This window comes from Physeter macrocephalus, chromosome 1, assembly GCF_002837175.3.
Source record: "Physeter macrocephalus isolate SW-GA chromosome 1, ASM283717v5, whole genome shotgun sequence".
Lineage (NCBI taxonomy): Eukaryota > Metazoa > Chordata > Mammalia > Artiodactyla > Physeteridae > Physeter > Physeter macrocephalus.
In genome coordinates this window covers 100,314,430-100,339,143 of record NC_041214.2, presented here as the reverse complement: position 1 = coordinate 100,339,143, position 24,714 = coordinate 100,314,430, and the positions used below count along the sequence as shown (strand labels likewise).

The window sequence follows — 24,714 nt, the reverse complement described above, 5'->3', positions numbered from 1 at the left end:
GTCTTTTGCCTCCTTAGGTAGGTTTATTCCTAGGTATTTTATTCTTTTTGTTGCAGTGGTGAATGGGATTGTTTCCTTAATTTCTCTTTATGATCTTTCGTTGTTAGTGTATAGGAATGTAAGAGATTTCTGTGCATTAATTTTGTATCCTGCAACTTTACCAAATTAATTGATTAGCTCTAGTAGTTTTCTTGTGGAATCTTTAGGATTCACTATGTATAGTATCATGTCACCTGCAAACAGTGACAGTTTTACTTCTTTTCCAATTTGTATTCCTTTTATTTCTTTTTCTTCCACCTTGTCTTCTTCCTGATCTTAGAGGAAATGCTTTCAGTTTTTCACCATTGAGAATGATGTTTGCTGTGGGTTTGTCATATATGGCCTTTATTATGTTGAGATAGGTTCCCTCTATGCCCACTTTCTAGAGAATTTTTATTATAAATAGGTGTTAAATTTTGTCAAAAGCTTTTTCTGCATCTATTGAGATGACCATTTGGTTTTTATTCTTCAATTTGTTAATATGGTGTATCACATTGATTGATTTGCACATATTGAAGAATCCTTGTGTCCCTGAGATAAATCCCACCTGATCATGGTGTATGATCCTTTTTAATGTGTTGTTGGATTCTGTTTGCTAGTATTTTGTTGAGGATTTTTGCATCTATATTCATCAGTGATATTGGCCTGTAATTTTCTTTTTTTGTAGTATCTGTGTCTGGTTTTGGTATCGGGGTGATGGTGGCCTCATAGAATGAGTTTGGGAGTATTCCTTCCTCTGCACTTTTTTGGAAGAGTTTGTGTTTATTGGAAGATTTTAAATCACAGTTTCAATTTCATTACTTGTGATTGGTCTGTTCATATTTTCTGTTTCTTCCTGGTTCAGTCTTGGAAGGTTATACCTTTCTAAGAATTTGTCCATTTCTTCCAGGTTGTCCATTTTATTGGCATAGAGTTTCTTGTAGTAGTCTCTTATGATGCTTTGTATTTCTGCAGTTAACACAGTATTTTAAATCAAGTATAATTTTATTTTAAAACTGTCTTTTTATGAGATAGTATGTTCCATAGTAGGTATTTTATTTTTCCTATGAATATATGAGAGAAGTGTATTATAGGATTTATTGGATGTTTTAATTACCTTAATACTCATTTGTTCTTTTCAGTGGTTACAGCTTGTGACATGGCAGGTGCAGCCATGTATGAACTGGTGAGAGTGGGCCACAGTGAGTTGGTTGGAGAGATTATCCGATTGGAGGGTGACATGGCCACTATCCAGGTGTATGAAGAAACCTGTATCCTTTTTGATTCAATTTCTAGCCATTTTCTATAAATCAGAATTGAAAGATTTATGGCAAAGGTAGAAGCAGCACCAATGGTATCAGAAACATGGAATATTGGTGTTTTTAAGAAACCTGATATATAGGAGTTTATTGAAGAAAGGTACTAAGAATTAGTGCTCTTATTTTAAGAAATTAGTATTATGTCCTGACCTTTCATTGCTCTTAATATTTCATTGCTCTTATTCTCAAGATCAGCACTACTTCTTTGGCTACTTAATTAAGTTTTATTTGGTACAGCTCTTTTGCCATACTAAAATATATGCTTATGGTACCTGTTCTCTCTGTCAGTATTGGAGTGCTAATTCTAAACAAAATCTGAAAATTTTTAATAAAATTAAAATTTTTAATTTGAAATTTTTAATAAAATTAAGAGTCTTCATAGCTATGAAATCATCACTAATCAAAAGGATTTTTTTCTATTGTTAGGTTTATCTTTTATTTAGTCTTCTACATGGTTTGAAGATTTAAAATAAACAAATGAACATGTGTGTAGAGAGAACCCGCTCTGCCTTTGTTATCCTGTATTTGGCCAATTTTCAAAACAGGCATGCATTCATGCAGCCCATTTTGTTAGTTCCATTTATTTTGTATCCTTCTAGTTTGTTATATGAACCAATATAAATATTTATTTTTATTTTTATTTCCTTTTTTCCCCAAAAGATAGCATATTATATGCACTGTTCTGCACCTTGTTTTTTTCACTTAAAAATATATGTGTGGTGGAAGATGGATAAATATGTGATAAATATAGTACAATGTTTATGGTAGATCACTGTAAAATTCTTTCAGCTTTGCTGTAGGTTTGAAATATTTCATAATCAAATGTTGGAAATGAAAATATATTTTGGAGATCTTTCTTAAAAAATTCATAGAAGTGCCTAGTCTTTTTTACAGCTACATAGAATTCCAGCTTATGACTATACCAACATTTATTAATAAATCCCTTAATGATTGTTAAGTCTAAAGATTTTTTTGGTTGTTTCTTAGTCTTAAGAGTTTAAGTTTTTGTCCAGATCCTAATATCCTTTTTAGGGAACTGATATTCCTCACCAGTATAGTTGAAACAAAGTATGATGGAGAGGCTTTTGCTTCTATTTTAAGCCTGTGGTTCCCAAACTGTGCACCAGGGCACTCTGGGCAGCTGCAGCAAACTCATGTGGGTGCCCCAGGATATTTTAAGGTTTTACGGTAAACACGGGAATATTAGACATTTTGTCAGACACCACGAGAACTAGTAGCTTGAGATAATAAACATTTTTATTATTTGTACTATATTCTTGTCGATGATATCATATCTTTGTGACGCTGAGTTTTGGCAATTGCTAAGCTAAAAACCAAGTGTCATACAAAAATGATGTGGGATGAGTATTCATTCTGACTCCAAGGTTTGGAAATTGTAGAATACCCAACAGGCACATAAATCCCGTTTGTAAGAATTGAGATTATTTTAAAATGAAATTAAAATGTTCTTTTTTCTTTCAATTTATGTCTATTTTTCAAAGTACTACTTAGTTGTTAGGACATACACATATATTAAGATGTTTGGACATAATTATTTAATAGATGGAATTATTTTATATATATATATATCTTTTGTTGTAGGTCACTATGAAAAAGTTACTGAAACACTAAGGATGCTGTGGACTAAAAGTTTGAGAATCTCAGGTTTAGCGCCTTATGTATCATTTCCTGTTAAACTGTGGTATTTCCTTTTTATAGTATCTCTAATCTTTCATAGTGAGTTTTTCTCAACTGCCGTTTCCAGCTGGTGTGTCTGTTGGAGATCCTGTACTCCGCACTGGTAAACCCCTCTCAGTAGAGCTTGGTCCTGGCATTATGGGAGCCATTTTTGATGGTATTCAAAGACCTTTGTCGGATATCAGCAGTCAGACTCAAAGTATTTACATTCCCAGAGGAGTAAATGTGTCTGCTCTTAGCAGAGATGTCAAATGGGATTTCACACCTTGCAAAAACCTACGGGTATGTCTTTGTAACCTAAATTTCTAGAATTGGTGAAAGAGTGTGAAAAGAGTGTTTACTGAACTATTTTGTACTCTTAGTCAAAATAAAAATAGACCAAAGAAGCATAGTTTACATCTTTTTTTTAGCTCCACTAGAAGGATTATAGAACAAATGTGTTCTATTGATAAGTGAAGCAAATGATTTAAATAATAGCAAGGGTGAGTCTGCTTGACGTTTATTGAACATTAAATGGCTTGACATTCATTTAAACATTAAACAAGTGCATTTGTTCTCTAGGTTGGTAGTCACATCACTGGTGGAGATATTTATGGAATTGTCATCGAGAACTCCCTCATCAAACACAAAATCATGTTGCCCCCACGAAACAGAGGAACTGTCACTTACATTGCTCCACCTGGAAATTACGATACCTCTGTAAGTATCATATAAACTTTATCTCACAAGAGTGGCCCCACTTATATGTGATAGTTGCCCAGTTTTAGTACTCTGAATAGTTACAGAGTTCATATTTAATGTGTATGTTTTAAGTTACTCCCATAATTATTTTTTTATTTAAGATTTTTTTCTTTAAAACTTGAGCTTGGGAATACAAAAAACAAAATATATTATTTCTTTTTGAAGAGAAATAGCTAGTATAGTATTTTCCTACCTTCTTAACTTATGCTACATTATTTAAACCTCTGATTCTTTAGGCATAGAATAGACTTTGATCTTTTTGTCAATCTCTATTCACATAATGAATTGTAGAATGGATTATATAAGTTCTTACTCTGGGTGAGCCATTTAAAACTTAGTCCTTTAATGTTATTGATAGTCACATCATACCAAATACAGTAGATGCATGATAATCTTTGTGGGTATGAAGATAGCTTTATTGAGAAGATCATTGTAGCATATAATTTTTTCCCAATAAAATATGATAAAAGATAATTTTCTAATCATTTCACAAGAATCAGTCTGTGCTCTACAACATATACAGAACAAAAGAATTAAGATCGGGATTCTGGGCAGTCAGCTAACCTTACTCACTAGCTTAGAGACTCACCTATACTTGAAAGAAAACCCCGAAGCAGACAATTCAGATTCGTGCATCAACAAGATTACAGATGTCTATAGGTCTATGGACTTTGAGATTGTTTGTGAATAGTTAGAACCATCTCAGTGTTCACAAATGTTAGAGTATTACTCATTATCTTTTTGCTTTTGTAAATAATTTAAAATATTTAACTTTATTAAATATGTTAGGGTTCTTAATAGATTAGTATTTTTCATTAAAGCAGTATAAGAGCATTATAATAAAGTAAGCAAATAAAGAATGGAAAATAAATTATGAAAGCTTTCATTTCTTCCCTCCCTCAGTCCCAGGAGTATCTTCTGTACCCTTCAAGAATTTTTCCTGTGCATATTCATGTAATTTATTTAACTATCCCTCTATTACTTGAGATACTCCTTTCTCCAAAACTTCTAAGCTTTTTTAAAAAATCATTAAAACAGTAATAATGCACCTGGTTTAAAAAACATTAGAACAGTATGTAAAGATTTACAATAAAAAAGTATAAATCTCCCTCCCCACTTCCACATACCACCTCCCTAACCCCCAAAGAGAAATCTGGCATTACTTTGATTTTAGAGGAAGAAATGCTTATAATGTACTTAAAGTCCTGCTGTATTTTTGTAGGATGTTGTGTTGGAGCTTGAATTTGAAGGTATAAAGGAGAAGTTCAGCATGGTCCAAGTATGGCCTGTACGTCAGGTTCGGCCTGTCACTGAGAAGTTGCCAGCTAATCATCCTCTGTTGACTGGCCAGAGAGTCCTTGATGCCCTTTTTCCGTAAGTTTGATTTGTGTCCCGTGGTTTTCCCTCAGAGTTATTATATGTGCTTATTGTTTCACTTCTTTATAGATAAAGATTTTATGTGCTAATCCTATAATACGTTTTATCTAGAGAAATATATTTTACAAGTGCTTATTTAGAGAATCAAACTGTTGAAGAAAATTTATTTTTTCACAGTTGCAAAAGGAAAGCATTATTTCTAAAACTTTCTGAAAAAATGAAATTTCCAGAAGGAAATGTGTGCCAAAACAATATAACTATTTTTCTTAAGTTATCCTAGAATCAGTAGATTGGTGTCACTATAAATTGAAGACTTCTAACATCAACTGGGTTCTCTATGCTACCCAGCAATCTTTCTTACTTTGTAGTCTGCTCTTTGCCATTTTCTTCATCACCTGCTTAAAAACCTCCTTTCTTTTTAAATCTTAGGCATCATCATACTCTGCTTTACTTTTAACAAATAACTTCATCATTTAATTCACAGAAAAGACTGAAGCAGTGATGTAGTAATTCTTTCAACTTCTGATCACCAACCCATGTATGTCTCACTTACTCTTCAGCCTCTTACCTTTAAACCTACTCTGTGTGTTGTTCTCACTATTACTCTCTCATAAGATCTTCAGTACTTTGACTCTTCTTATTTAGTCAGTTCCTCCTGTTTCCATATCCTTCACTATCCAGTTTAAATTTAATAGTCTATAACTTTTACTAACATCTGTCAGTATTTTAAATTTTCTTGGTTCCTTTGTCTTCTGTCACGCCCACCTGGCGAAATATCAACTATGAATCAGTCCTGCTATCTCCTTCTCCCAAATCTACACACAGGCTGCTGAGAAAAATAAATAAGTGCAAGTTGGTATCTCACCACTGTGGCACAGTCGTTCAGCATTTCCCTAATTATCATTCTCCTCTCCTCAGTGACTATTTCAAATCTCTCCACTTGCCTCAGAGCTTCAACTCCAGTCTTTTTTCTCCTTCATTCTCAACAAATGATCATGCTAGATCCTTCACAGAGAAATGAGAGGCCATCAGATTTGGAACTCCATCAGTTAATGTACATTCCCATCCATCCCTTACTTCTCTCCTTTTTCTGGAGTTTATCCCACCTCATGTTTCCTCAAAGACCTCCCATTAAGTGATATTCTCTTTATCTCCCATCTAATGAGAAGAAATCTACCGTCGACCTTTTTCCCCTTTCTACCTTCCACTACTTTTCTCCCTATCTTCACAGCCAAACCTCTTAAAAAAAGTAAATTGGTTGTCTCCACTTTTCCCACTAATTCACTACTGCTCTGCCCGTAGCGCCACCCCTCAACCGAAACTACTCTCACTAACATCATCAGTCACTCCCAATTCAATAAGTTTTACTGTTTTCTTAATTCCTACAACTTTGGATATTGGATATTGCTTTCTACTCCTTCCTCTTTGAAACACCCTCTTTCTTTGTTTTTCCAGTTAGCTTCTGTCTACAAGAAGCTATTGCTTATTCTCCGTTGCAGGTTCCTTCTCCCTTAATTTTGATATTTCTTAGAGGTTTTCCCTTTTCTTTCCTCATTATACGTCTTACCCTCTGTGGATGACTTCATTCTCTCTCGAGACTTAAATGTTCATCTATATATGATGATTTCTAAACCTGTATCTTCATCTCAGATCTCTTCTGAGTTCCAGACTCATATATCCACTTCTGATTATACCTCTCCTTTTGAATATTTTATAGGTGCCTCAAAGTCAGTATGTTTAAAACTAAAATCATCATCTTAATCACCACTCCTTTCCTTGAAACTTTGCTGCCTCTCTCAACCAATGTCATTATCATACATCCAGTGAATGCCTAATCTAAAATCTATGACTTCTCTCAAGTATCATTTTTACCCTCCCACATCTAATTAGTGAACTAATGCTGTTATTCTATTCCCCAAATATTTTTTATCTGCATCTGTCATCTCTACTCCATGACTATAATTAAGGATCTTACCCTAATACCTGTAATAAACTCATTTAATCAGACTTCCCATCTTCAGTTTTGCCTTCTTTCCAACTGGTTGTCCATATTACATAGTGATCCAACTAAAACTCATATGTGATCCTGCACAATTTTGCACAATTTTGCTTGAAACCCTTCAGAGCTCTTTATTGCTCTCAAGACAAACACACACTCCTTAACTCCTTACAAAGCCACCCATGATCTGGCTATTGCTTACCTTCCAGTATTTTCTCAGCCACTTGCCTGCCCAACTGCTTCCTTATGCACCATCTTCCAGGCTTAACGAAGGACTTTTAATTCTTCAAGCAATGCTCCCCCTTGCCCCTGGAGCTTTGGGCATTCTATTCCCTCTATGTGGAATGTTATTTCCCTGTATCTGGCTAATTTCTATTTTCTTTCAGGTCTTAGCTTCTTTCGGAAAGAATTCCCTAACCCCACTCCCATCCACTGTCAGACTTTGTACTCCTTCCTGTGTACTCCCACAAACCTTGGATGGTCTCTATGATAGCACTTTTCACATTGGATTGTTGAACTTCTAAAGTGGGGCATACCCAGCCTTGCCTCCCCACCCTGGCTTAAAGGTGATTTGAAAGACGTATACAAAGCTGTAGGCTGAATGGACATGCCTTCTTAGTGTATCAGAGTCACTGAAAGGTTTGAAGGAGAAAACATTTTAATGCGCATTAGTTTCATATGAGAAAAGTCTGTTGGTATTATTAAGGATGCAGTGTTTGTGTGAATTTTATGATAAAACACACTATTACCAAGGAATTTCCCTTAGCATTATGTCTCATTTCTCCTGCCCAGACACTCCTGCCTGACACACACACTCACCCGCGCACACACACTCACCTGTGACATTCACTTCCCCCTGCCCTTAAGGGTATTTCACTCTCCACTGACACTTTTTAGGGAAAGTTTGAAAGTGGTTGCTAAACGGTACTGTAATCACAAGCTGACTCTCCAGTTTACTCCACTGGAATGGGAGCTCTGTGAATACAGAAACATGGCTCTTTTCTCCACTGTTGTCTCTCCAGCATCTCCAAGCTTAGTTTGTAGTACCTTGGAAGTACTCCATAAATCGTTATTGAATGGGTAAAAGGGGATTGACTTAACACCTTAACAAAAGTCTTCATTTATTAACCTCTGTAACAAGATGGGAATTTCTTAGATCTTATTTTTTACCTCAGAAGACAACTTTCAAAGTGTTTATATTTTTCTTTCAGCTTTCTTTTTTTTTTTTTCTTGCGGTACGTGGGGCTCTCACTGTTGTGGCCTCTCCCGTTGCCGAGCACAGGCTCCGGACGCGCAGGCTCAGCGTCCATGGCTCGCTGGCCCAGCCGCTCCGCGGCATGTGGGATCTTCCTGGACCGGGGCACGAACCCGTGTCCCCTGCATCGGCAGGCAGACTCTCAACCACTGCGCCACCAGGGAAGCCCCTCAGCTTTAATTCTTATATTGTCCTTTCATAAACTAATTTATTTAAGCATTCAGAATATCATTAGTACTATTTTATTTATTTTCATATTCCTCTTCCCCAGTTACCTTATGGAATATACTTTCACTTTTTGCTATTAAAGATGATAGAAATGATTAATTTATAATAAACAACATATACTACTGTAGGTGGAAACTAGGGGAGCAGTTGTTATATATCTATCTGTATACCTGTCTTTGTATATATATGTATATAGATACAGATGACAGTATTATAAAGTGCTTTTGTTCTTTAACTTGTGTTTCTGTGTCACTTACCTACTTTATTTATTGGTATGTATTAGCGAGTAAAGTAATCCGTGCTTGTTTTATTTGTGTAGATGTGTACAGGGAGGAACTACTGCAATCCCTGGGGCTTTTGGCTGTGGAAAGACGGTGATATCGCAGTCTCTATCCAAATATTCCAACAGTGATGTGATTATCTATGTAGGATGTGGTGAGAGAGGAAATGAGATGTCTGAAGTCCTCCGGGACTTCCCAGAGGTCTGTATCTATAAAGCTTCCAATACTAATCTAGAGAAAGTACCACTAATCAATTTTAATTGGCAATTAATAAAGCTTTGTGTTGGATCTGGAGCAATGCTCTCATTTGTCAAGGATCTTTTAAGGAATTTTCTAATTATATCTTTGATTCAGTTTGTATACTCAAGGAGAGGAATTTGAATTTTTCAGTCAAACACTTGAAAGTTTCTTTTTGTGGTCTGGTGGTTTTCAGTTATTGGGAGAAAGATACAATAGGCAAAATATTTATAGCTGTGAACTTTACATAGCCTTTATATGATCTACTAGGTTACTGTATTAATTACTTTTTCCTTAAAATAATGGGCTTCATTTATGAAATGGAAACACTGACTGTTTTCTTTACAGCACAGTGGGATAGAGGGAAGAGGTTGGAGTGATGGGAATATGGCTTTGGGAATACAGATTATAAGAGGGATTAAATATAAACAAGTTGTGAAAAGGGGACTAAAATGTTCCGGGGATCACTAATAGATTGTTTGCCTCTAGCTCACGATGGAAGTTGATGGTAAGGTAGAGTCAATTATGAAGAGAACAGCGTTGGTAGCCAATACCTCTAATATGCCTGTTGCTGCTAGAGAAGCCTCTATTTATACTGGTGAGTATATGAATTGGAATAAAAGCAATTAACATATCTGTTCGTAAGTTGAAAGCTAGCACCAAACTTTTTCTTTTCCAAAGAACTTTTCTTTCATTCTAAAGTACCTTCATACACACAACCATATGTTCCTAGAATATTTTTAAAAAAATATTTCACATATTATTATATCTTGAGAATATGTCAATTTAAGACATTAATAGAGCTGCCACCATCTTTTTGATGACTTTAAAATGATGTATCTTCTACTACCGGTTTTTTTTTTCATTACATGTTTCATCATTGCTCTATCTCTGAATATATCTGTATCTCTATAACTTGAATTATCAGCTTTGAACTGTAATACTTTGCATATCATTATGTTTATATATTATCTTCCATCTTTGCTCCCACTTCCATCCAGCTTTTGGTGCTTTGATTTCTACATTTTCAGGATTTATAATGTTTGTATTCTGTTCTATAACCATAAATCCAGTATTTGTATTAGCCTTAGACCTAGTAAAATGGAGTCATGCCCACTGACAGTCCCTTGACTACAATTTTTCCATTTGTTTCATGGTTGGACAAAATTTGAATTCTTGTTTCTTTGTAAGTCTGGGTTTTTTCAGCTGCCTTTAAATTTTTTTTTTTTTTTTTTGCGGTACGCGGGCCTCTCACTGTCGTGGCCTCTCCCGTTGCGGAGCACAGGCTCCGGACGCGCAGGCTCAGCAGCCATGGCTCACGGGCCCAGCTGCTCCTCGGCAGGTGGGATCTTCCCGGACCGGGGCATGAACCTGTGTCCCCTGCGTCGGCAGGCGGATTCTCAACCACTGCGCCACCAGGGAAGCCCTGCCTTTAAATTTTAACAGTTTGGCAGAGTATAAAATTTTTTGATCAGTATTTCTTGCCTAGAGAACTCTTATTTCAGCATTAAGTGCTGGGGAGCGATCTGACACTGGCCTACTTTTTTTCCTTTTATAGGTGATTTTTCTTTTTACCCAAAGGAATGTCTCTTTAACTTTGAAGTCTTCTTTTTTTTCTTTTTACTTATTTTTTGGCTGCCTTGGGCCTTCATTGTTGGGTCTTCATTGCTGCGCGCGGGCTTTCTCTAGTTGCTGCAAGTGGGGGCTACTCTTCATTGCGTTGCACGGGCTTCTCATTGCAGTGTCTTCTCTTGTTTTCGGAGCTCGGACTCTAGGTACACAGGCTTCAGTACTTGTGGCACACGGGCTCAGTAGTTGTGGCTCATGTGCTCTAGAGCTCAGGCTCAGTAGTTCTGGCACACGTGCTTAGTTGCTCCACGGCATGTGGGATCTTCCCGGACCAGGGCTCAAAACAGTGTTCCCTACATTGGCAGGCAGATTCTTAACCATGGCGCCACCAGGGAAGTCCTAACCTTGAAGTCTTATAACTTTATTAGGATATATCCCAGTATTGATAGTTCTGATAATTTTTTCCTGAGACATAGTGTACCTTTTCAATCTATGAATATGTCTTTTATTTTGGAAAATTTTTGAGAATTGTTTCTGAAACCTTTTCTCTTCCATTATGATTATCTTCTTGAAGCTAAACATATAGCGTCTCCTTTAGCTGTTTCCATATGCATCATTTCCTCTCTAATTCTTTTTATTTAGCCTTTTATCCATTTTTTCACAGGGTAATCAATGTGTATTCTTTGTATTGCTTCCAGTGAAGCCTTTATGTCCTTCTAGCTCTTTGCTGAGTTCTGCTGACTCATGAAACATCTTTTGTGATCTTACTGTATATTCCTTGAGATTTTTATTTTGTGGTAGGATGCAATATTAAGGTTGTCTTTTATTAATTAATTGTGGTCACAGTTTTCATTTGCTTCTTGGCAGGTTCATTGTTGTACTCTGCTCTTCTGTCTCCTTTTTTCTTTTATTTTTGTTTAGTTCCTGTGCTGATGTTTATTATTACTATTACTCATCTTTGCAGGAGATGGGAGGGAATGGTTGTTACTATGGTCCAGGGTAGCAGGAATTCTTCCTGGTAATCTGTGAAGTTTGTTATAGCATAGAGTTGTGTAAGTTATTTTGCTTTTTCTTTCCTGCCAATAAAAATCCGCAGCTACAAGGCCACTTACAATGAATTCTTTCTCTTCTACCCTGCCTCATTCACTTTTTACTTACTAAAAAGGAGTGCCTTCCTTTGTTTTATTTGTCCCCATCTCTCTACTTCCCCTTGATGCCAAACTGGGTCCAAGGAACCCCTGCCACTAGCCCTGTACCCCTTTTACTGTGTTCCAGGCAATGGATTCTTGGTTTTGCCCCTCAGGATATACCTTCTGGTTTGCAAAAGCTTAGTCTGAGATGTGCAGCCTCAGGTGAATTCTTGGTGTCTTTCCACCCCCTTGTTTGTTTTTTATCTCATTTAGTTGGCTTTCCTCATTATTTTGTTGTGAAGCTAAACATGGCCCCTAGTTTTTGACTATGGAGTTTGTGTTTCTGTATTTCTTGTTCTCCTTGTTTGGTGGTTACTCTTATGAGGAGAAGGAGAAAGTGACATACTCATCTACTATTTTAGGACAAGAAGTCTACCTACTTCTTTTAAATGGCTGCACAGTATCCCTTTGTATGGATATATCATAATTTATTTAACCAGCATCCTTTTAGGGGGCACTTGGATTATTGATAATTTTTTTGCTCCCACAAACTTCACACCATAAAACATTCTTAAGCATGTTTTTTACACTGTGGCTTTGTATGTTTTATGCGCATGTTTCTTTGTATTTTTGTCAGGTAAGTTCTTAGAAGTAAAATTGCTAACAATACAACTGTTAATGTAGATTTTAGTTTCTAATAGCTCTTCAAAAGGAATAACAGTGGACAAGAATTCTGCTTCTTCATATACTCACCAATGCTAATTTCTTCAACACTTTCTTATGATCATTATCATACAGAAAAGTTGAAAGAATATTACAGTGAATACCCATGTACCCCACACCTAGATCTGATAATTAGCATTTTACTGTCCCTGCTTTATTAGATGCCTATTCGTTCTGTATTTCTTACAGTGAACTAGCATCTTTTCTGTGTGTATTAACCATTTGAAAACTGCCTTCTGTCCATTTTTGTAATTGGTAGTAGTTGTTTATCATATGGATTGGTAAAGTTCTTTGAAATCAGTCTTTCATCTGTTATGAGTTGCAGATATTGTCCTAGTTTGCTTATCTTTGATTTTGTCTGAGGTTTTTTTTTTTTTTTTTCTCGTAGGCACTGATATCTTTAGGTCTATGAAAGTGGTTTATGCGACTTCTTTGAGGTTTAGTCATGTGTATCTGTCTCTTCTATCAAGTCTTTTTAATAAATATATACACACAGGCATTAGTGAATGTTATCACAGAGACATAGCGTAATTGTAGAAGAGAGGATCTGATTCTACCATCAGATTGAAATATGTGATAATTACTGTGTTTTTTTAAGCCTTAATAATGATAAGTGGTATTTCTTAAAGCCTTTGTTCCCTGGATCATATTTTGGAAGCCTAAGTCAGTATTTTTTATTCTGAAGGATGTAATATGATAAATAGTAAAGTTCTGAGTTTTCCAGCAACTATTTTGTTTTACTTATATAAGCATCTGTTTCTTTACTGGTAAAATAAGGGAATTAGGGCAGTAGATTTGGGGATGCTTATGATGTAGCAACAAATATACATTTCTAATATCTTAGAGTTGTATAGTACTTTGTACTTTGCAGAGAGCATTTATAGAAATTATTTCATCTGATATGTATAGATAGATAGGGTGAGAGTTATTCCATTTTCACAGATTAGGAAACCACACTGGGAAATGAAGTTATTTTGCTAAGATTAATGACAGAATAGGAAGTAGAACCCAGGACTTCTTTCTGTATATTAGCTTCTTCTAAGTGGTTTACTGTATGTGATTTTACAGGAGAGGACCCAATCTGCATAGCAGAATGATCTGGATAATTAAGATTATTACTCACGTTAATAACATTTGTTACTTTTGAAAAATAACCAAACAAGCTAATTAGTTGAGGATTTTTTGATGCCTGTGTCTAATTATCTCAACAAAGAATGGGAGGAACGTCTTTTCCTACTTTTAAAAATGTATACTAGGCTATGATAAACCCAAACATACAATTGCTTAGTAGACACTTATTTCAGATGATCAGGGCAGTCTTCGTTATTCTGTCATTTTTGGGCTTGGACGCAGGCTGAAAAGAGCTCTTTCATTTCGACACATATCTTGCATGGGTCCTGGGAGTTCTCGCCCTCTCAGTAAGCCAGAAGGAAGAAGTAGCATGGAAGGATGTGTGGCTTGCCTGGTGGTGGAACACATGACTCTTACATTCCATTAGATAGGGGTCAGTTACTTGCCACATCTAAATGCACAGGAGGCTAGACAATATAATTCAGTTGTGTGCCCAAAAGAAGCAGCACAGATTATGATGAACAGCTAGCAATCTTAGGAACTTATTGCTTTAAATTTTTCTTAAGGGTGAAAAAGACAGGATTATACTTTATAGGATTATAACTTGTAATATTCTTCCCAATTTAGGAATTACACTGTCAGAATATTTCCGTGACATGGGCTATCACGTCAGTATGATGGCTGACTCTACCTCTAGATGGGCTGAGGCTCTTAGAGAAATCTCTGGTCGCTTAGCTGAAATGCCTGCAGGTAAGTCTTTGTATTGCTTATTACATAAGCAAGACTGTTAGGATTTGGGGATTGGCTTAGAACCTCTCCTTAAAATTTCTTTTCATTTTTCAGATAGTGGATATCCTGCATATCTCGGTGCCCGTCTGGCCTCATTCTATGAGCGAGCTGGCAGAGTGAAATGTCTTGGAAATCCTGAGAGAGAAGGGAGTGTCAGCATTGTAGGAGCGTAAGTATCAAAACTGTACTTTTCATAAGAAAAAAGGTTATTTATTTTAAAGAGACAATATTTAGCCCCCCTGAGAGCAGTGATTCTTAACCAAGGTTGCACTCGAGTCATCCAAGGAGCTCTTTAAAATGCACATGTTTAGGTCATCTCTACATGTTCTGGTTCTATAGATTTGACTTGACTGATTTATTATATTCAAGTCATGATATCATAGAAATAATTTAGAAAATTATAGACAAGGTAAGACTGTATCATGATAAAAACAATGTGAGGATTCACGATCCCCACATAAAGCCATACTTTGTTCTCTCTTTTCCTTCCTTCCTGCTTCAGCTGTTTGATTAGAATAGTGAAACAGATTATAATTAAATCTGTCTCATTTCTCAAACTAGAAGGTGTTTAATAGTTGTCATTCTTAATTTTCAACTTAGTACTGGTTTTTATTTAAGATTTTTGTATAAGATTTTCTTTCCAAAGGTCGTATTTCTAAAGTTATTTACATTAAAATTGACTTGCAAAAAATTGTCTTTATATACAAGTTATTTTCCATGAGCATTTCTAATGACTTTTTCTTCTTTTAAATTTAGAGTTTCTCCACCTGGTGGTGATTTTTCTGATCCAGTTACATCTGCTACTCTTGGTATTGTTCAGGTATATCTTTCCCTAGTGTAGTCAGCTTCTGAGTTCCACCCCACCCCAGGCTGTCCTCGTGTTATCCACATCATTGTGAAGTATTTCATTTGGTCACTGAAGAGTAGGCAGTGGTAAAGTCTGTTTTAGCAACATTCTTACTACTGAAAGTCTTCAGTGCTATCTGTTCTTTCTTAGCTCTTTATCTAGAGTTTATAATAGACTTAATATCTGTAAGTGGAAAATACATCCGGGTAGCAAAGTTTTATTCGTGTTAGAGTAATACTACACTTTGAGTTAGAGTAGCCCTAGGAGTAGAAACAAATGGGCCCCAGAAAGATATAATGGCAAAAACCCCATAGAAGTTTCTCCTCATGGTATGGTCCAAGGCAGGTAACCCTATCAGAGGGCAGCTCTTTTCCATTCCATAGTAATCCAGAACCAGCGCTTCTTCCACCTTGGGCTCCACCTAGCCTGGTAATTGTCTGCATCGGACTGATACAGGGGGACTGTGTAGAAGGCACACCTACTTTGGGCTCAGGCCTGGTCACTCCACTCACTCTGTTAGCCACACCCAGATGAAAGCAAAGCTTGGAAAGTGTAGTTTCTGCCTAGGCAGCTTCCCAGTGACAAGGGCATGAATTCTAGTGGATAGCCAGCCAACTTGGCCATTAAAAGTAAGCCTGGCTAGTGGTGGTGGGATGAACTGGAAAATTGGGATTGACATGTATACACTAATATGTATAAAATAGATAACTAATAAGAACCTGCTGTATAAAAAATAAATAAAAATTTTTTTAAAAGTAAGCCTAAATGAAAGACGTATATAAATCAGAGCTATAATTTTTTTAATGTTGGTGTATTTATAAGCATATGTATTATTCATATGGGAAACATAGAATATTTGCCTATATTTCTGTCAGTTTCAGATAAAGGAAGTCGCAGAGGCTAAATTTACAATTTTCAAGATGTTTAACCTTTGCTAAAATTTTGAATTTTTAATTACAGAGAAATGGGGAGCAAAGTTAAGAATGCATAAAATACATATGAATGTGTGGCCTCAGAAAAATGACTGTCAGATCTTTTAGGATTGGCCCTTAATGATAGGGAACTGAATTTATTTAGAACATTTAGAGGTTTTCATTAAAGTGAAGTATCTATCTTAATAAGCATTTTCTGGTTCATCTTTATATTGCACAGTCATAAACTTCAAAGGAGTCAGGTTTTTTGCTATCACATTTGACATACTATTAAGGAAATTTTGATTTGTAGATATTACCCATACTGAAACTAAAAGAAATACATTTTCCTATTTGCGGTTTTATTCTATTTCATTTATACTTGTTATATACTAAAAAGATAAATAATTTGACCGGAAAAATATAGAATTGCATATTTAGGACAAACAAATATATTTCAATACTTCAAAAAAATTGTTTTTAAGAAAAATTTTTATGTTTTGTTTTTGATTTTGTCTTTAAATCAGGTGTTCTGGGGCTTAGATAAGAAACTTGCTCAACGGAAGCATTTCCCGTCTGTCAACTGGCTGATCAGCTACAGCAAGTACATGCGTGCCTTGGATGAGTACTATGACAAACACTTCACAGAGTTTGTTCCTCTGAGGACCAAAGCTAAGGAGATTCTGCAGGAAGAAGAAGACTTGGCAGAAATTGTACAGCTTGTGGGAAAGGTAGGTTGTAAAATCTTGTGGAAGACAGGTCTGTGAGTTGCACTGAAGCTTTTTAAGGACAAATAGAACCTTGGATATGCGGATTCTTGCTGGGAGAATGAGTATTTATTAAATATTTTTTAAACTAATAGAATTTTTGATTATTCCTTTATCCAGCAGATATTTGAGGGACCTGCTTGTGTTATGGAAAGTAGAAAGATGATTGGTGTTTAGATTATTATTGAATAACAAACCACTCTGACATTTAGTGGCTTAAATAGTGTTTTTTTGCTCATGGTTTTTGGGGTTAGTGGGCTCAGATGGGAAGTCTTGCTTGGGTCCCCTCATACAGTTTTTGCAGTTGTATGGTGGCTGAGACCATAGTCATTTGAAAGTTTCTTCCCTCACATGTCTGGTTCCTGGGCTAGGATGACTGGAATAGCTAAGGGTTGGCTGGGCATTTCTCTCTCTATGTGGTGTTTAAAAAAAAATCAGCCTATTTGTGTACCCATGTTCATAGAAACATCTAAGCACTAAAAGGTGGGAGCAACCCAGATGTCCTTTGCAACACACTCGCGTGCGCACGCGCACACACATGCACACACAATGGAATTAATATTCCATTTGAGCCTTGAGAAGGAAGGGAAATTCTAACACATGCTGCAACATGGATGAACCTTGAGGGGACATTATGTTAGGTGAAATAAACGAGTCACAAAAAGACAAATACTTATATATAACATATCTGAAGTAGTCAAATTCATAGAACTAGAAAGTAGTGTAGTGGTTAACAGGGGCCGGGAGGGCGGAAGAAGAGTTGTTGTTTAATGGGTATAGAGTTTCAAATTTGTAAGATGAAAAGTTATGGAAATCTGTTTCACAACAATGTGAACATACTTAAGCTACTGAACTACACTTAAAAATGGTTACCATGGTAAATTTATGTTATATGTTTTTCACAGCAAAATCCAAAAAAGAACATCAATCAGGAAGCAGTTATGAAGTGAATTTATTAATGATAGGTGATCGTGTGTTGATTATGTGGTTTCTGCATGCTAACTGATTAGAACTATTGGTCCCACGTTGTGGCAGTAAATTTCTAAAAATGTATTTTTTCCTCTTCTAGGCTTCACTAGCAGAAACAGATAAAATCACTCTGGAGGTAGCAAAACTTATCAAAGATGATTTCCTTCAACAAAATGGATATACTCCTTATGACAGGTAATCTAGCCTGATTTTCTTTTTTTAATTTGAGGATATTCTATCAAGTTTTGAAGAAGGAGCTGCCTACATATTAAAACCCTCCCCGCCTTTTTTTTTCTCATACAGACACACTCTGACTCAGTGTATAGGTTTATTTTATATTTTCATAGCAGACATCTAGTGATCCAGTATGTTCCCTTATCCTTATCTTGAGTTGGCTCATTTTTCCAGTTATGACAGCGTTTTCACTCATTATCCAGCCATCTTTATTTATTTATTTTATTTTTATTTATTTATTTATTTTTTTTTGTGGTATACGGGCCTCTCACTGTTGTGGCCTCTCCTGTTGTGGAGCGGCCATGGGTCACGGTAATCTAGCCTGATTTTCTTTTTTTAATTTGAGGATATTCTATCAAGTTTTGAAGAAGGAGCTGCCTACATATTAAAACCCTCCCCGCCTTTTTTTTTCTCATACAGACACACTCTGACTCAGTGTATAGGTTTATTTTATATTTTCATAGCAGACATCTAGTGATCCAGTATGTTCCCTTATCCTTATCTTGAGTTGGCTCATTTTTCCAGTTATGACAGTGTTTTCACTCATTATCCAGCCATCTTTATTTATTTATTTATTTATTTTTTTTTGCGGTATACGGGCCTCTCACTGTTGTGGCCTCTCCTGTTGTGGAGCGGCCATGGCTCACAGGCCTAGCCGCTCCGCGGCACGTGGGATCCTCCCGGACCGGGGCACGAACCTGCATCCCCTGCATTGGCAGGCGGACTCTCAACCACTGCGCCACCAGGGAAGCCCCCCAGCCATCTTTAATTAGATTAAATTGTGGCTTAGTGTACGGAGCCTGGGGATCATTGCCTCTTTCAGAAGCTTTTCTCACTACCTGTTACCACAGCCCGTGCTTCTTCTACTCTTTTCCTAAATAATATACTTTTGTGGCTCATTTCCCAAGAGTTCTAGTCTAGATTAAATTGTGGCTTAGTGTACGGAGCCTGGGGATCATTGCCTCTTTCAGAAGCTTTTCTCACTACCTGTTACCACAGCCCGTGCTTCTTCTACTCTTTTCCTAAATAATATACTTTTGTGCCTCATTTCCCAAGAGTTCTAGTCTTTCTTTCTTTCTTTCTTTCTTTCTTCCTTCCTTCCTTCCTTCCTTCCTTCCTTTCTGCGTTGGGTCTTCGTTGCTGCACGTGGGCTTTCTCTAGTTGCAGAGAGCGGGGGCTACTCTTTGTTGCAGAGCACAGGCTTCTCATTTTGGTGGCTTCTCTTATTGCAGAGCACAGGCTCTAGGCATGCGGACATCAGTAGTTGTGGCATATGGGCTCAGTAGTTGTGGCTCGTGGGCTGTAGAATGCAGGCTCAGTAGTTGTGGTGCATGGGCTTAGTTGCTCCGTGGCATGTGGGATCTTCCTGGACGAGGACTCGAACTCATGCCCCCTGCATTGGCAGGTGGATTCTTAACCACTGTGCCACCAGGGAAGCCCAAGAGTCCTATTCTTTTTCTTTCTACTGAAGTCCCTGTCGGACGTCTCACCAGTCCCTGCTACTCCTGCCCAGTGCTTGTTTTTCTTTATTGTCTCTGCTACTTCCATGGCTTATTTAAAAGTTCCCATTTCTTTTAAACTTTGATAATTTGAACTGTTTCATCATAGGCTAGTTTTTCCTCCCTCAATCATATTTGGCCCCATATAAGACTGAAGTGGAAACTGAACACATAGGAAGATTACCAGAATGTAAGACAAGCAGAAAATATGACAGTATAATCAGTAAGGCTCAAAAAAAATCTGTATCAGGAACTTAAGAAGCTCTAGGAGCCATCCACACAAAGATAACTCCACAAAGGGAAAATTATTTGAAAAGAGTGTAATAGAGAGTGTGCATGAAATTGTGTATGCAAATAAGTTTAAATGCGTTGGAAATTTGATTAGAATGCATGTGATCCAAGTTGAATATTAACTTCTGTGTCTTCATTATTAAAAGATATGGGTAAATGAAAATGAACACATTAATGGAGAAAGGGAATGCTTATTAACTTTAGGAAATTACAGTTCCCTGCTTTCCTATTATTTATTAAACCTTCACTGACTGTCACAAGGGAGTCTTTACAACTCAGTTATGTTACCATTTGGGTAACTCTTTAACTGCACTGTACAAACACAAACCCTCAGAGAGTCATTAGATTGTAGCAGTACTGTTTCATTGTTCTTCCTGTTTGATTGTGTTAACAAAAATTAACGTCACTCTTTAAATAAAAGAATACATAGCTCCATCTCTCCATCCACCCCCTATTCCTGAGACATCTCTGTCCAAAAACTCTGGTTAAGTATTATTGATCTTTTCCACTATTCTTTTTTCATTCCTTATGTATCATGCAATAAATATAAGTAGTGTGCATATCTAAATAAAGAAGTTAATGCTCTGGTATTTTACAGATGAAGTAAGAACTATGAACTTGCTTTGGATTTTGTTTTTGTTTATTATTTTGACTTTCATTTATCCTAGGTTCTGCCCATTCTACAAGACAGTAGGGATGCTGTCCAACATGATTGCATTTTATGATATGGCCCGCAGAGCTGTTGAAACCACTGCCCAGAGTGACAATAAAATCACATGGTCCATTATCCGTGAGCACATGGGGGAGATCCTGTATAAGCTTTCCTCCATGAAGTTCAAGGTATATTTGTTTCTACCATAAACTTTTTTTAGTAGTGTTTCTTTTTTATTTTTTAAACTATTTGGGTCCCAAACCTGGTGTGTGAAACTGGCATTTATCATTTTCATACATGCTCGGGTTATGTAAAACCAGAAGACACCTCAAAGCTATGTTCAAATCGGAATTCACATGATAAAGATTATAGTATGTCACGTCTAAAATAAATGCTGACGTGTTTTCCCTTTTGTCTTAACTGCCAGGCAATTTAGAGCTAAAATCATTGCTAAGCAGCAGTTACCTTACCTCAAGTGCCTGTTAATATCTAATCCCGATGCTCCTCTGAAATGGTTTCTGCTGCTTACTTCAAGTATCCTATTACACATCATTTTTACTTTTAAGTAGACTCTCATTCTTTGGGAAGTACACAAGACATAAACAGATAATTAAGTGAAATTATCTGTAGAAACTCAAATGTGTAAGATTGTTTTTAAAATACTTGATCAGTCGAGTTGTATTTAATTATTTCTAAGTCATGACATCCAATTATATTTACTAATCTCCTACTGAGAAATTAAGAGTGATTCTCTGAATGTGTATGTTATATATATAGTGTTTGCATTATAGATTGGAAGTAAATTTGTATAGACACTCACCGTATCAAGGATTTTAAAATATTCACACCCTTTGAGTCCTGTCTTTCCATTTCAAAACATATAACCCAAGGAAATAATTAGAGATTTTGATATGGATGTATGTAGAAGATTGTATATTAAACTTTTAAATGTCATCCAAAAGTGAACAGAGCCATTGTGGCATGTACATTACAGCAAACATATTATAAAGGCATTAACATCTTTTTTTCAAAGAATATCCAAAGACACAGGGAAACGCTTATGGTATGATTAGTGAAAAAAGTTGGTTGCAAAGAAATTCCATATGTAATTTGATCCAAATTTTATTTTTAAAAATTATACATTCATAGGAAGATGATAAAAAAATATATGCAATAATATAATAGTGATGACTTCTGGTAGTATAACTAAAGTTGCTGTCCTTTTTCTGTTTACAGGTACATTGTATCAAATTAACATTTCAGTTGTTCTTTAATATCATTAAGTATTTTTCTATAGCACTCTTTTGTGGCTGGAGAATAATATTTTCCTGTTCTTAGGCATTTAGGAAATTTCCAGTTGTTGGAATGGACAACTTTGTTCATGTAGTTGGTTTTGTGTATTTTCCTAGTATATGTTCTCAGAAGTGGAATGATTGGGTCAGAGGGCTTAAACACTTTAAGGTTTCTTTCATATGTTTTACTCAATTAAGTTGCTTTCCATACAGATTTTTTTTTTTTTTTTTTTTTTTGTGGTACATGGGCCTCTCCCGTTGCGGAGCACAGGCCCCGGACGCGCAGGCTCAGCGGCCATAGCTCACGGGCCCAGCCGCTCCGTGGCATGTGGGATCTTCCCGGACCGGGGCATGAACCCATGTCCCCTGCATCGGCAGGCGGACTCTCAACCACTGCGCCACCAGGGAAGCCCAATACAGATTTTAAGTGGGGTGCATTTTGAGGTTATTTTAGAAGTTTTACTCTCCTGTCCCAACATGATACTACCAGACCTTGAATAGTAAATTCTGTTTTGATTAAATTCCAACTATCATATACTCAGAGAGGAATGCATCTAATATGCATTGCTGCATAATTTCCTAATATTTTGCATATTGTTGAGGGTAAATCCATTGGTTATTGAATACAGTTAGCAAGCAAGACACAAAACAGAAATTTTGTCTTCTGTTTGGTTGGACAACTACTTTACACATTTCTACCCTTAAAGGAAAAAAGAAAAATAAGGTTAATTCTGCCTCCTGCCTGTGTTTTACCCATGTACCTCAACCTAGTATGCAAATATAGTAAATATAAATAACTCACTATGTGTTCTGAAAATTATTTTCCAAAGGTAAATTGAATTCTGTCATGTCTTCTTTCAGGATCCAGTGAAAGATGGTGAGGCAAAGATCAAGGCCGACTATGCACAACTTCTTGAAGATATGCAGAATGCATTCCGTAGCCTTGAAGATTAGAACTGTGATTTCTTTCCTCCTTTTCCTCAGCAAGCTCTCATATGTGTATATTTTCCTAAATTTCTCATCTCAAACCCTTTGCTTCTTATTGTGCAGCTTTGAGACTAGTGCCTATGTGTGTTATCATTTGTTTCCCTGTTTATTTGGTAGGTCTTATATAAAACAAACATTCCTTTGTTCCAGTGTTTGAAGGGCCTCCCTGATCCTTTCTCCAAAGTGGTGAATGTAGTAAATAGGATATACAATGGCTACACTACTGTAAACTTGTATGTAGGGTGACGTCTCTCCTTGTCCTACATTTGCCCTTTCCTCATCGCCATTAAATTGTAAACAGGACTACTGCGTGTACTCTCTTTGCAATGGATTTGGAATGGAAGGCCAGACTTCTATACATTTTGTCAGATTCTTTGTGAAATGACTCAATATCTGTGTGGTAAAGTTATTTGCAGCTTAGCATTCTGCTAAGTAACCTGCTTTGTAGGAAATAATTACTTTTTTAAAACATGAATAATTAATGTTTCTATTATGTGTTGCTTCCCCCAGTGTAAATCAAGAATATTTGTGGCAAACTGTTGAGAACTGTACTGTTTTTAAAGCAGGCATTTGTGGGACTCAACACAATAGATGAATCAGTGCCCTCTTAAAAAGTAAAAAAGGAGCCAGGGGTTCAAACTTAGATTAACATCATCTTGTTAAAGCCTATTTTATTTCACTAGGAAAAATTCAGTATCAAGGACTATTATACTGCATTACTAGGAAATTCTTTTTAAAATTACATTTAAAACAATCACCGAGAACTTGATCCACATCACACCCTCTTTTTTTTCCTCAAGCATCCTAGAAGCCTAAGCTTCTGAGAATCATGTGGCAATGTGGTGGGCAGTAAAATGCTACAGAGAAGATATTTAGTAGTGGTTAAAGGCTGTTTGCACCTTTAAGGACCAGCTGGGCTTTAGTGATTCTTGGGGCCAGAGTGGCATTATGTTTTTACAAGATAATGACATTTGTCACATGTTTGTTTGCTAATTGAATTTTTGAACAACCAGCTTCCTGATTGTAAAAAATATTATTCTTTCATGTGGTTTTTGATTCACTGGCTCAAAAGACTTCCTAGAATACCTGTAGCTGTAGCAGCATAACAGTTTCCATTCTGTTTCATAGGGATGAAGTTAATTCTTTTATCTGCTGATAACAGAATCTGGGTCATGTGAAAAAAAGATCATTTCTTCCTATCTTTTAAGTATATGTTTTAAAATAAAAGTTTCTGTGTTTGTATGAAAAGGCACATTAGGTAATGTATTTCTTTTGGTCTGTTAAGGAAAGATGCAGTTAGAGAATTCAACTATGTTTGTTTAAATCCTTGCAGATTACATGTTCTTACAGTGGCCTGCTATTCAGGATAAGTATTCTGCCATGTATCTTTTTTTAACCTTTCAGAATATTGGAAGATAAAAATTGTGCAGTGATTTGTTGAGACGTGGATGTAATGGTGCTGCTGAATCAGTTTGCTTTCCAATGTGGCCTTCTACCCAGAGGCCCTAAGACCAGTGGAAATTAAAAGAATTTCAAAAACTTTCAATTCCTACCTTAAACCTACCAGCAAACTAGGATTGTGTTAGTAATGAATGATATGACGAAGAAAGTTTGACCAAGTTTCTTTTGTGTTGTTCTGAATTTGCAATGTACATTCTTACTCCTTTTTAAGAATGTTGATGTATGGGTGTGAAGATGCTAGAGAAACTTTGCTCAGAGCCTCACTGTAAGTGTCCCTTCACCCATATGTTGGTAGAATTTCACATTGGTCACTGATCATATTTCTTTAATAAGAATGTGTTAAAGTTAACAACAGTCTTTTAAAAAGAT

The 24,714-nt window shown here is 36.3% G+C and overlaps 1 protein-coding gene across 2 annotated transcripts in view; it reads left to right on the top strand.

Annotated features, from left to right (window-relative positions):
• ATP6V1A (ATPase H+ transporting V1 subunit A) overlaps positions 1-23,038 on the top strand; it is a 59,789-nt gene extending 36,751 nt beyond the window's left edge. For both annotated transcript variants that reach the window (XM_024120054.3, XM_055085225.1), the window contains 13 exons: positions 1,161-1,289; positions 3,103-3,317; positions 3,597-3,734; positions 4,999-5,150; positions 8,955-9,117; positions 9,643-9,751; positions 14,274-14,396; positions 14,490-14,604; positions 15,192-15,255; positions 16,721-16,924; positions 18,030-18,124; positions 20,622-20,793; positions 22,759-23,038. In XM_024120054.3, the coding sequence (XP_023975822.1) occupies positions 1,161-1,289; positions 3,103-3,317; positions 3,597-3,734; positions 4,999-5,150; positions 8,955-9,117; positions 9,643-9,751; positions 14,274-14,396; positions 14,490-14,604; positions 15,192-15,255; positions 16,721-16,924; positions 18,030-18,124; positions 20,622-20,793; positions 22,759-22,851 (1,772 nt within the window). In that variant the 3' untranslated portion in view covers positions 22,852-23,038. The remainder of the gene's footprint in view (positions 1-1,160; positions 1,290-3,102; positions 3,318-3,596; positions 3,735-4,998; positions 5,151-8,954; positions 9,118-9,642; positions 9,752-14,273; positions 14,397-14,489; positions 14,605-15,191; positions 15,256-16,720; positions 16,925-18,029; positions 18,125-20,621; positions 20,794-22,758) is intronic.
• The last annotated feature ends 1,676 nt before the right edge of the window (positions 23,039-24,714 follow it).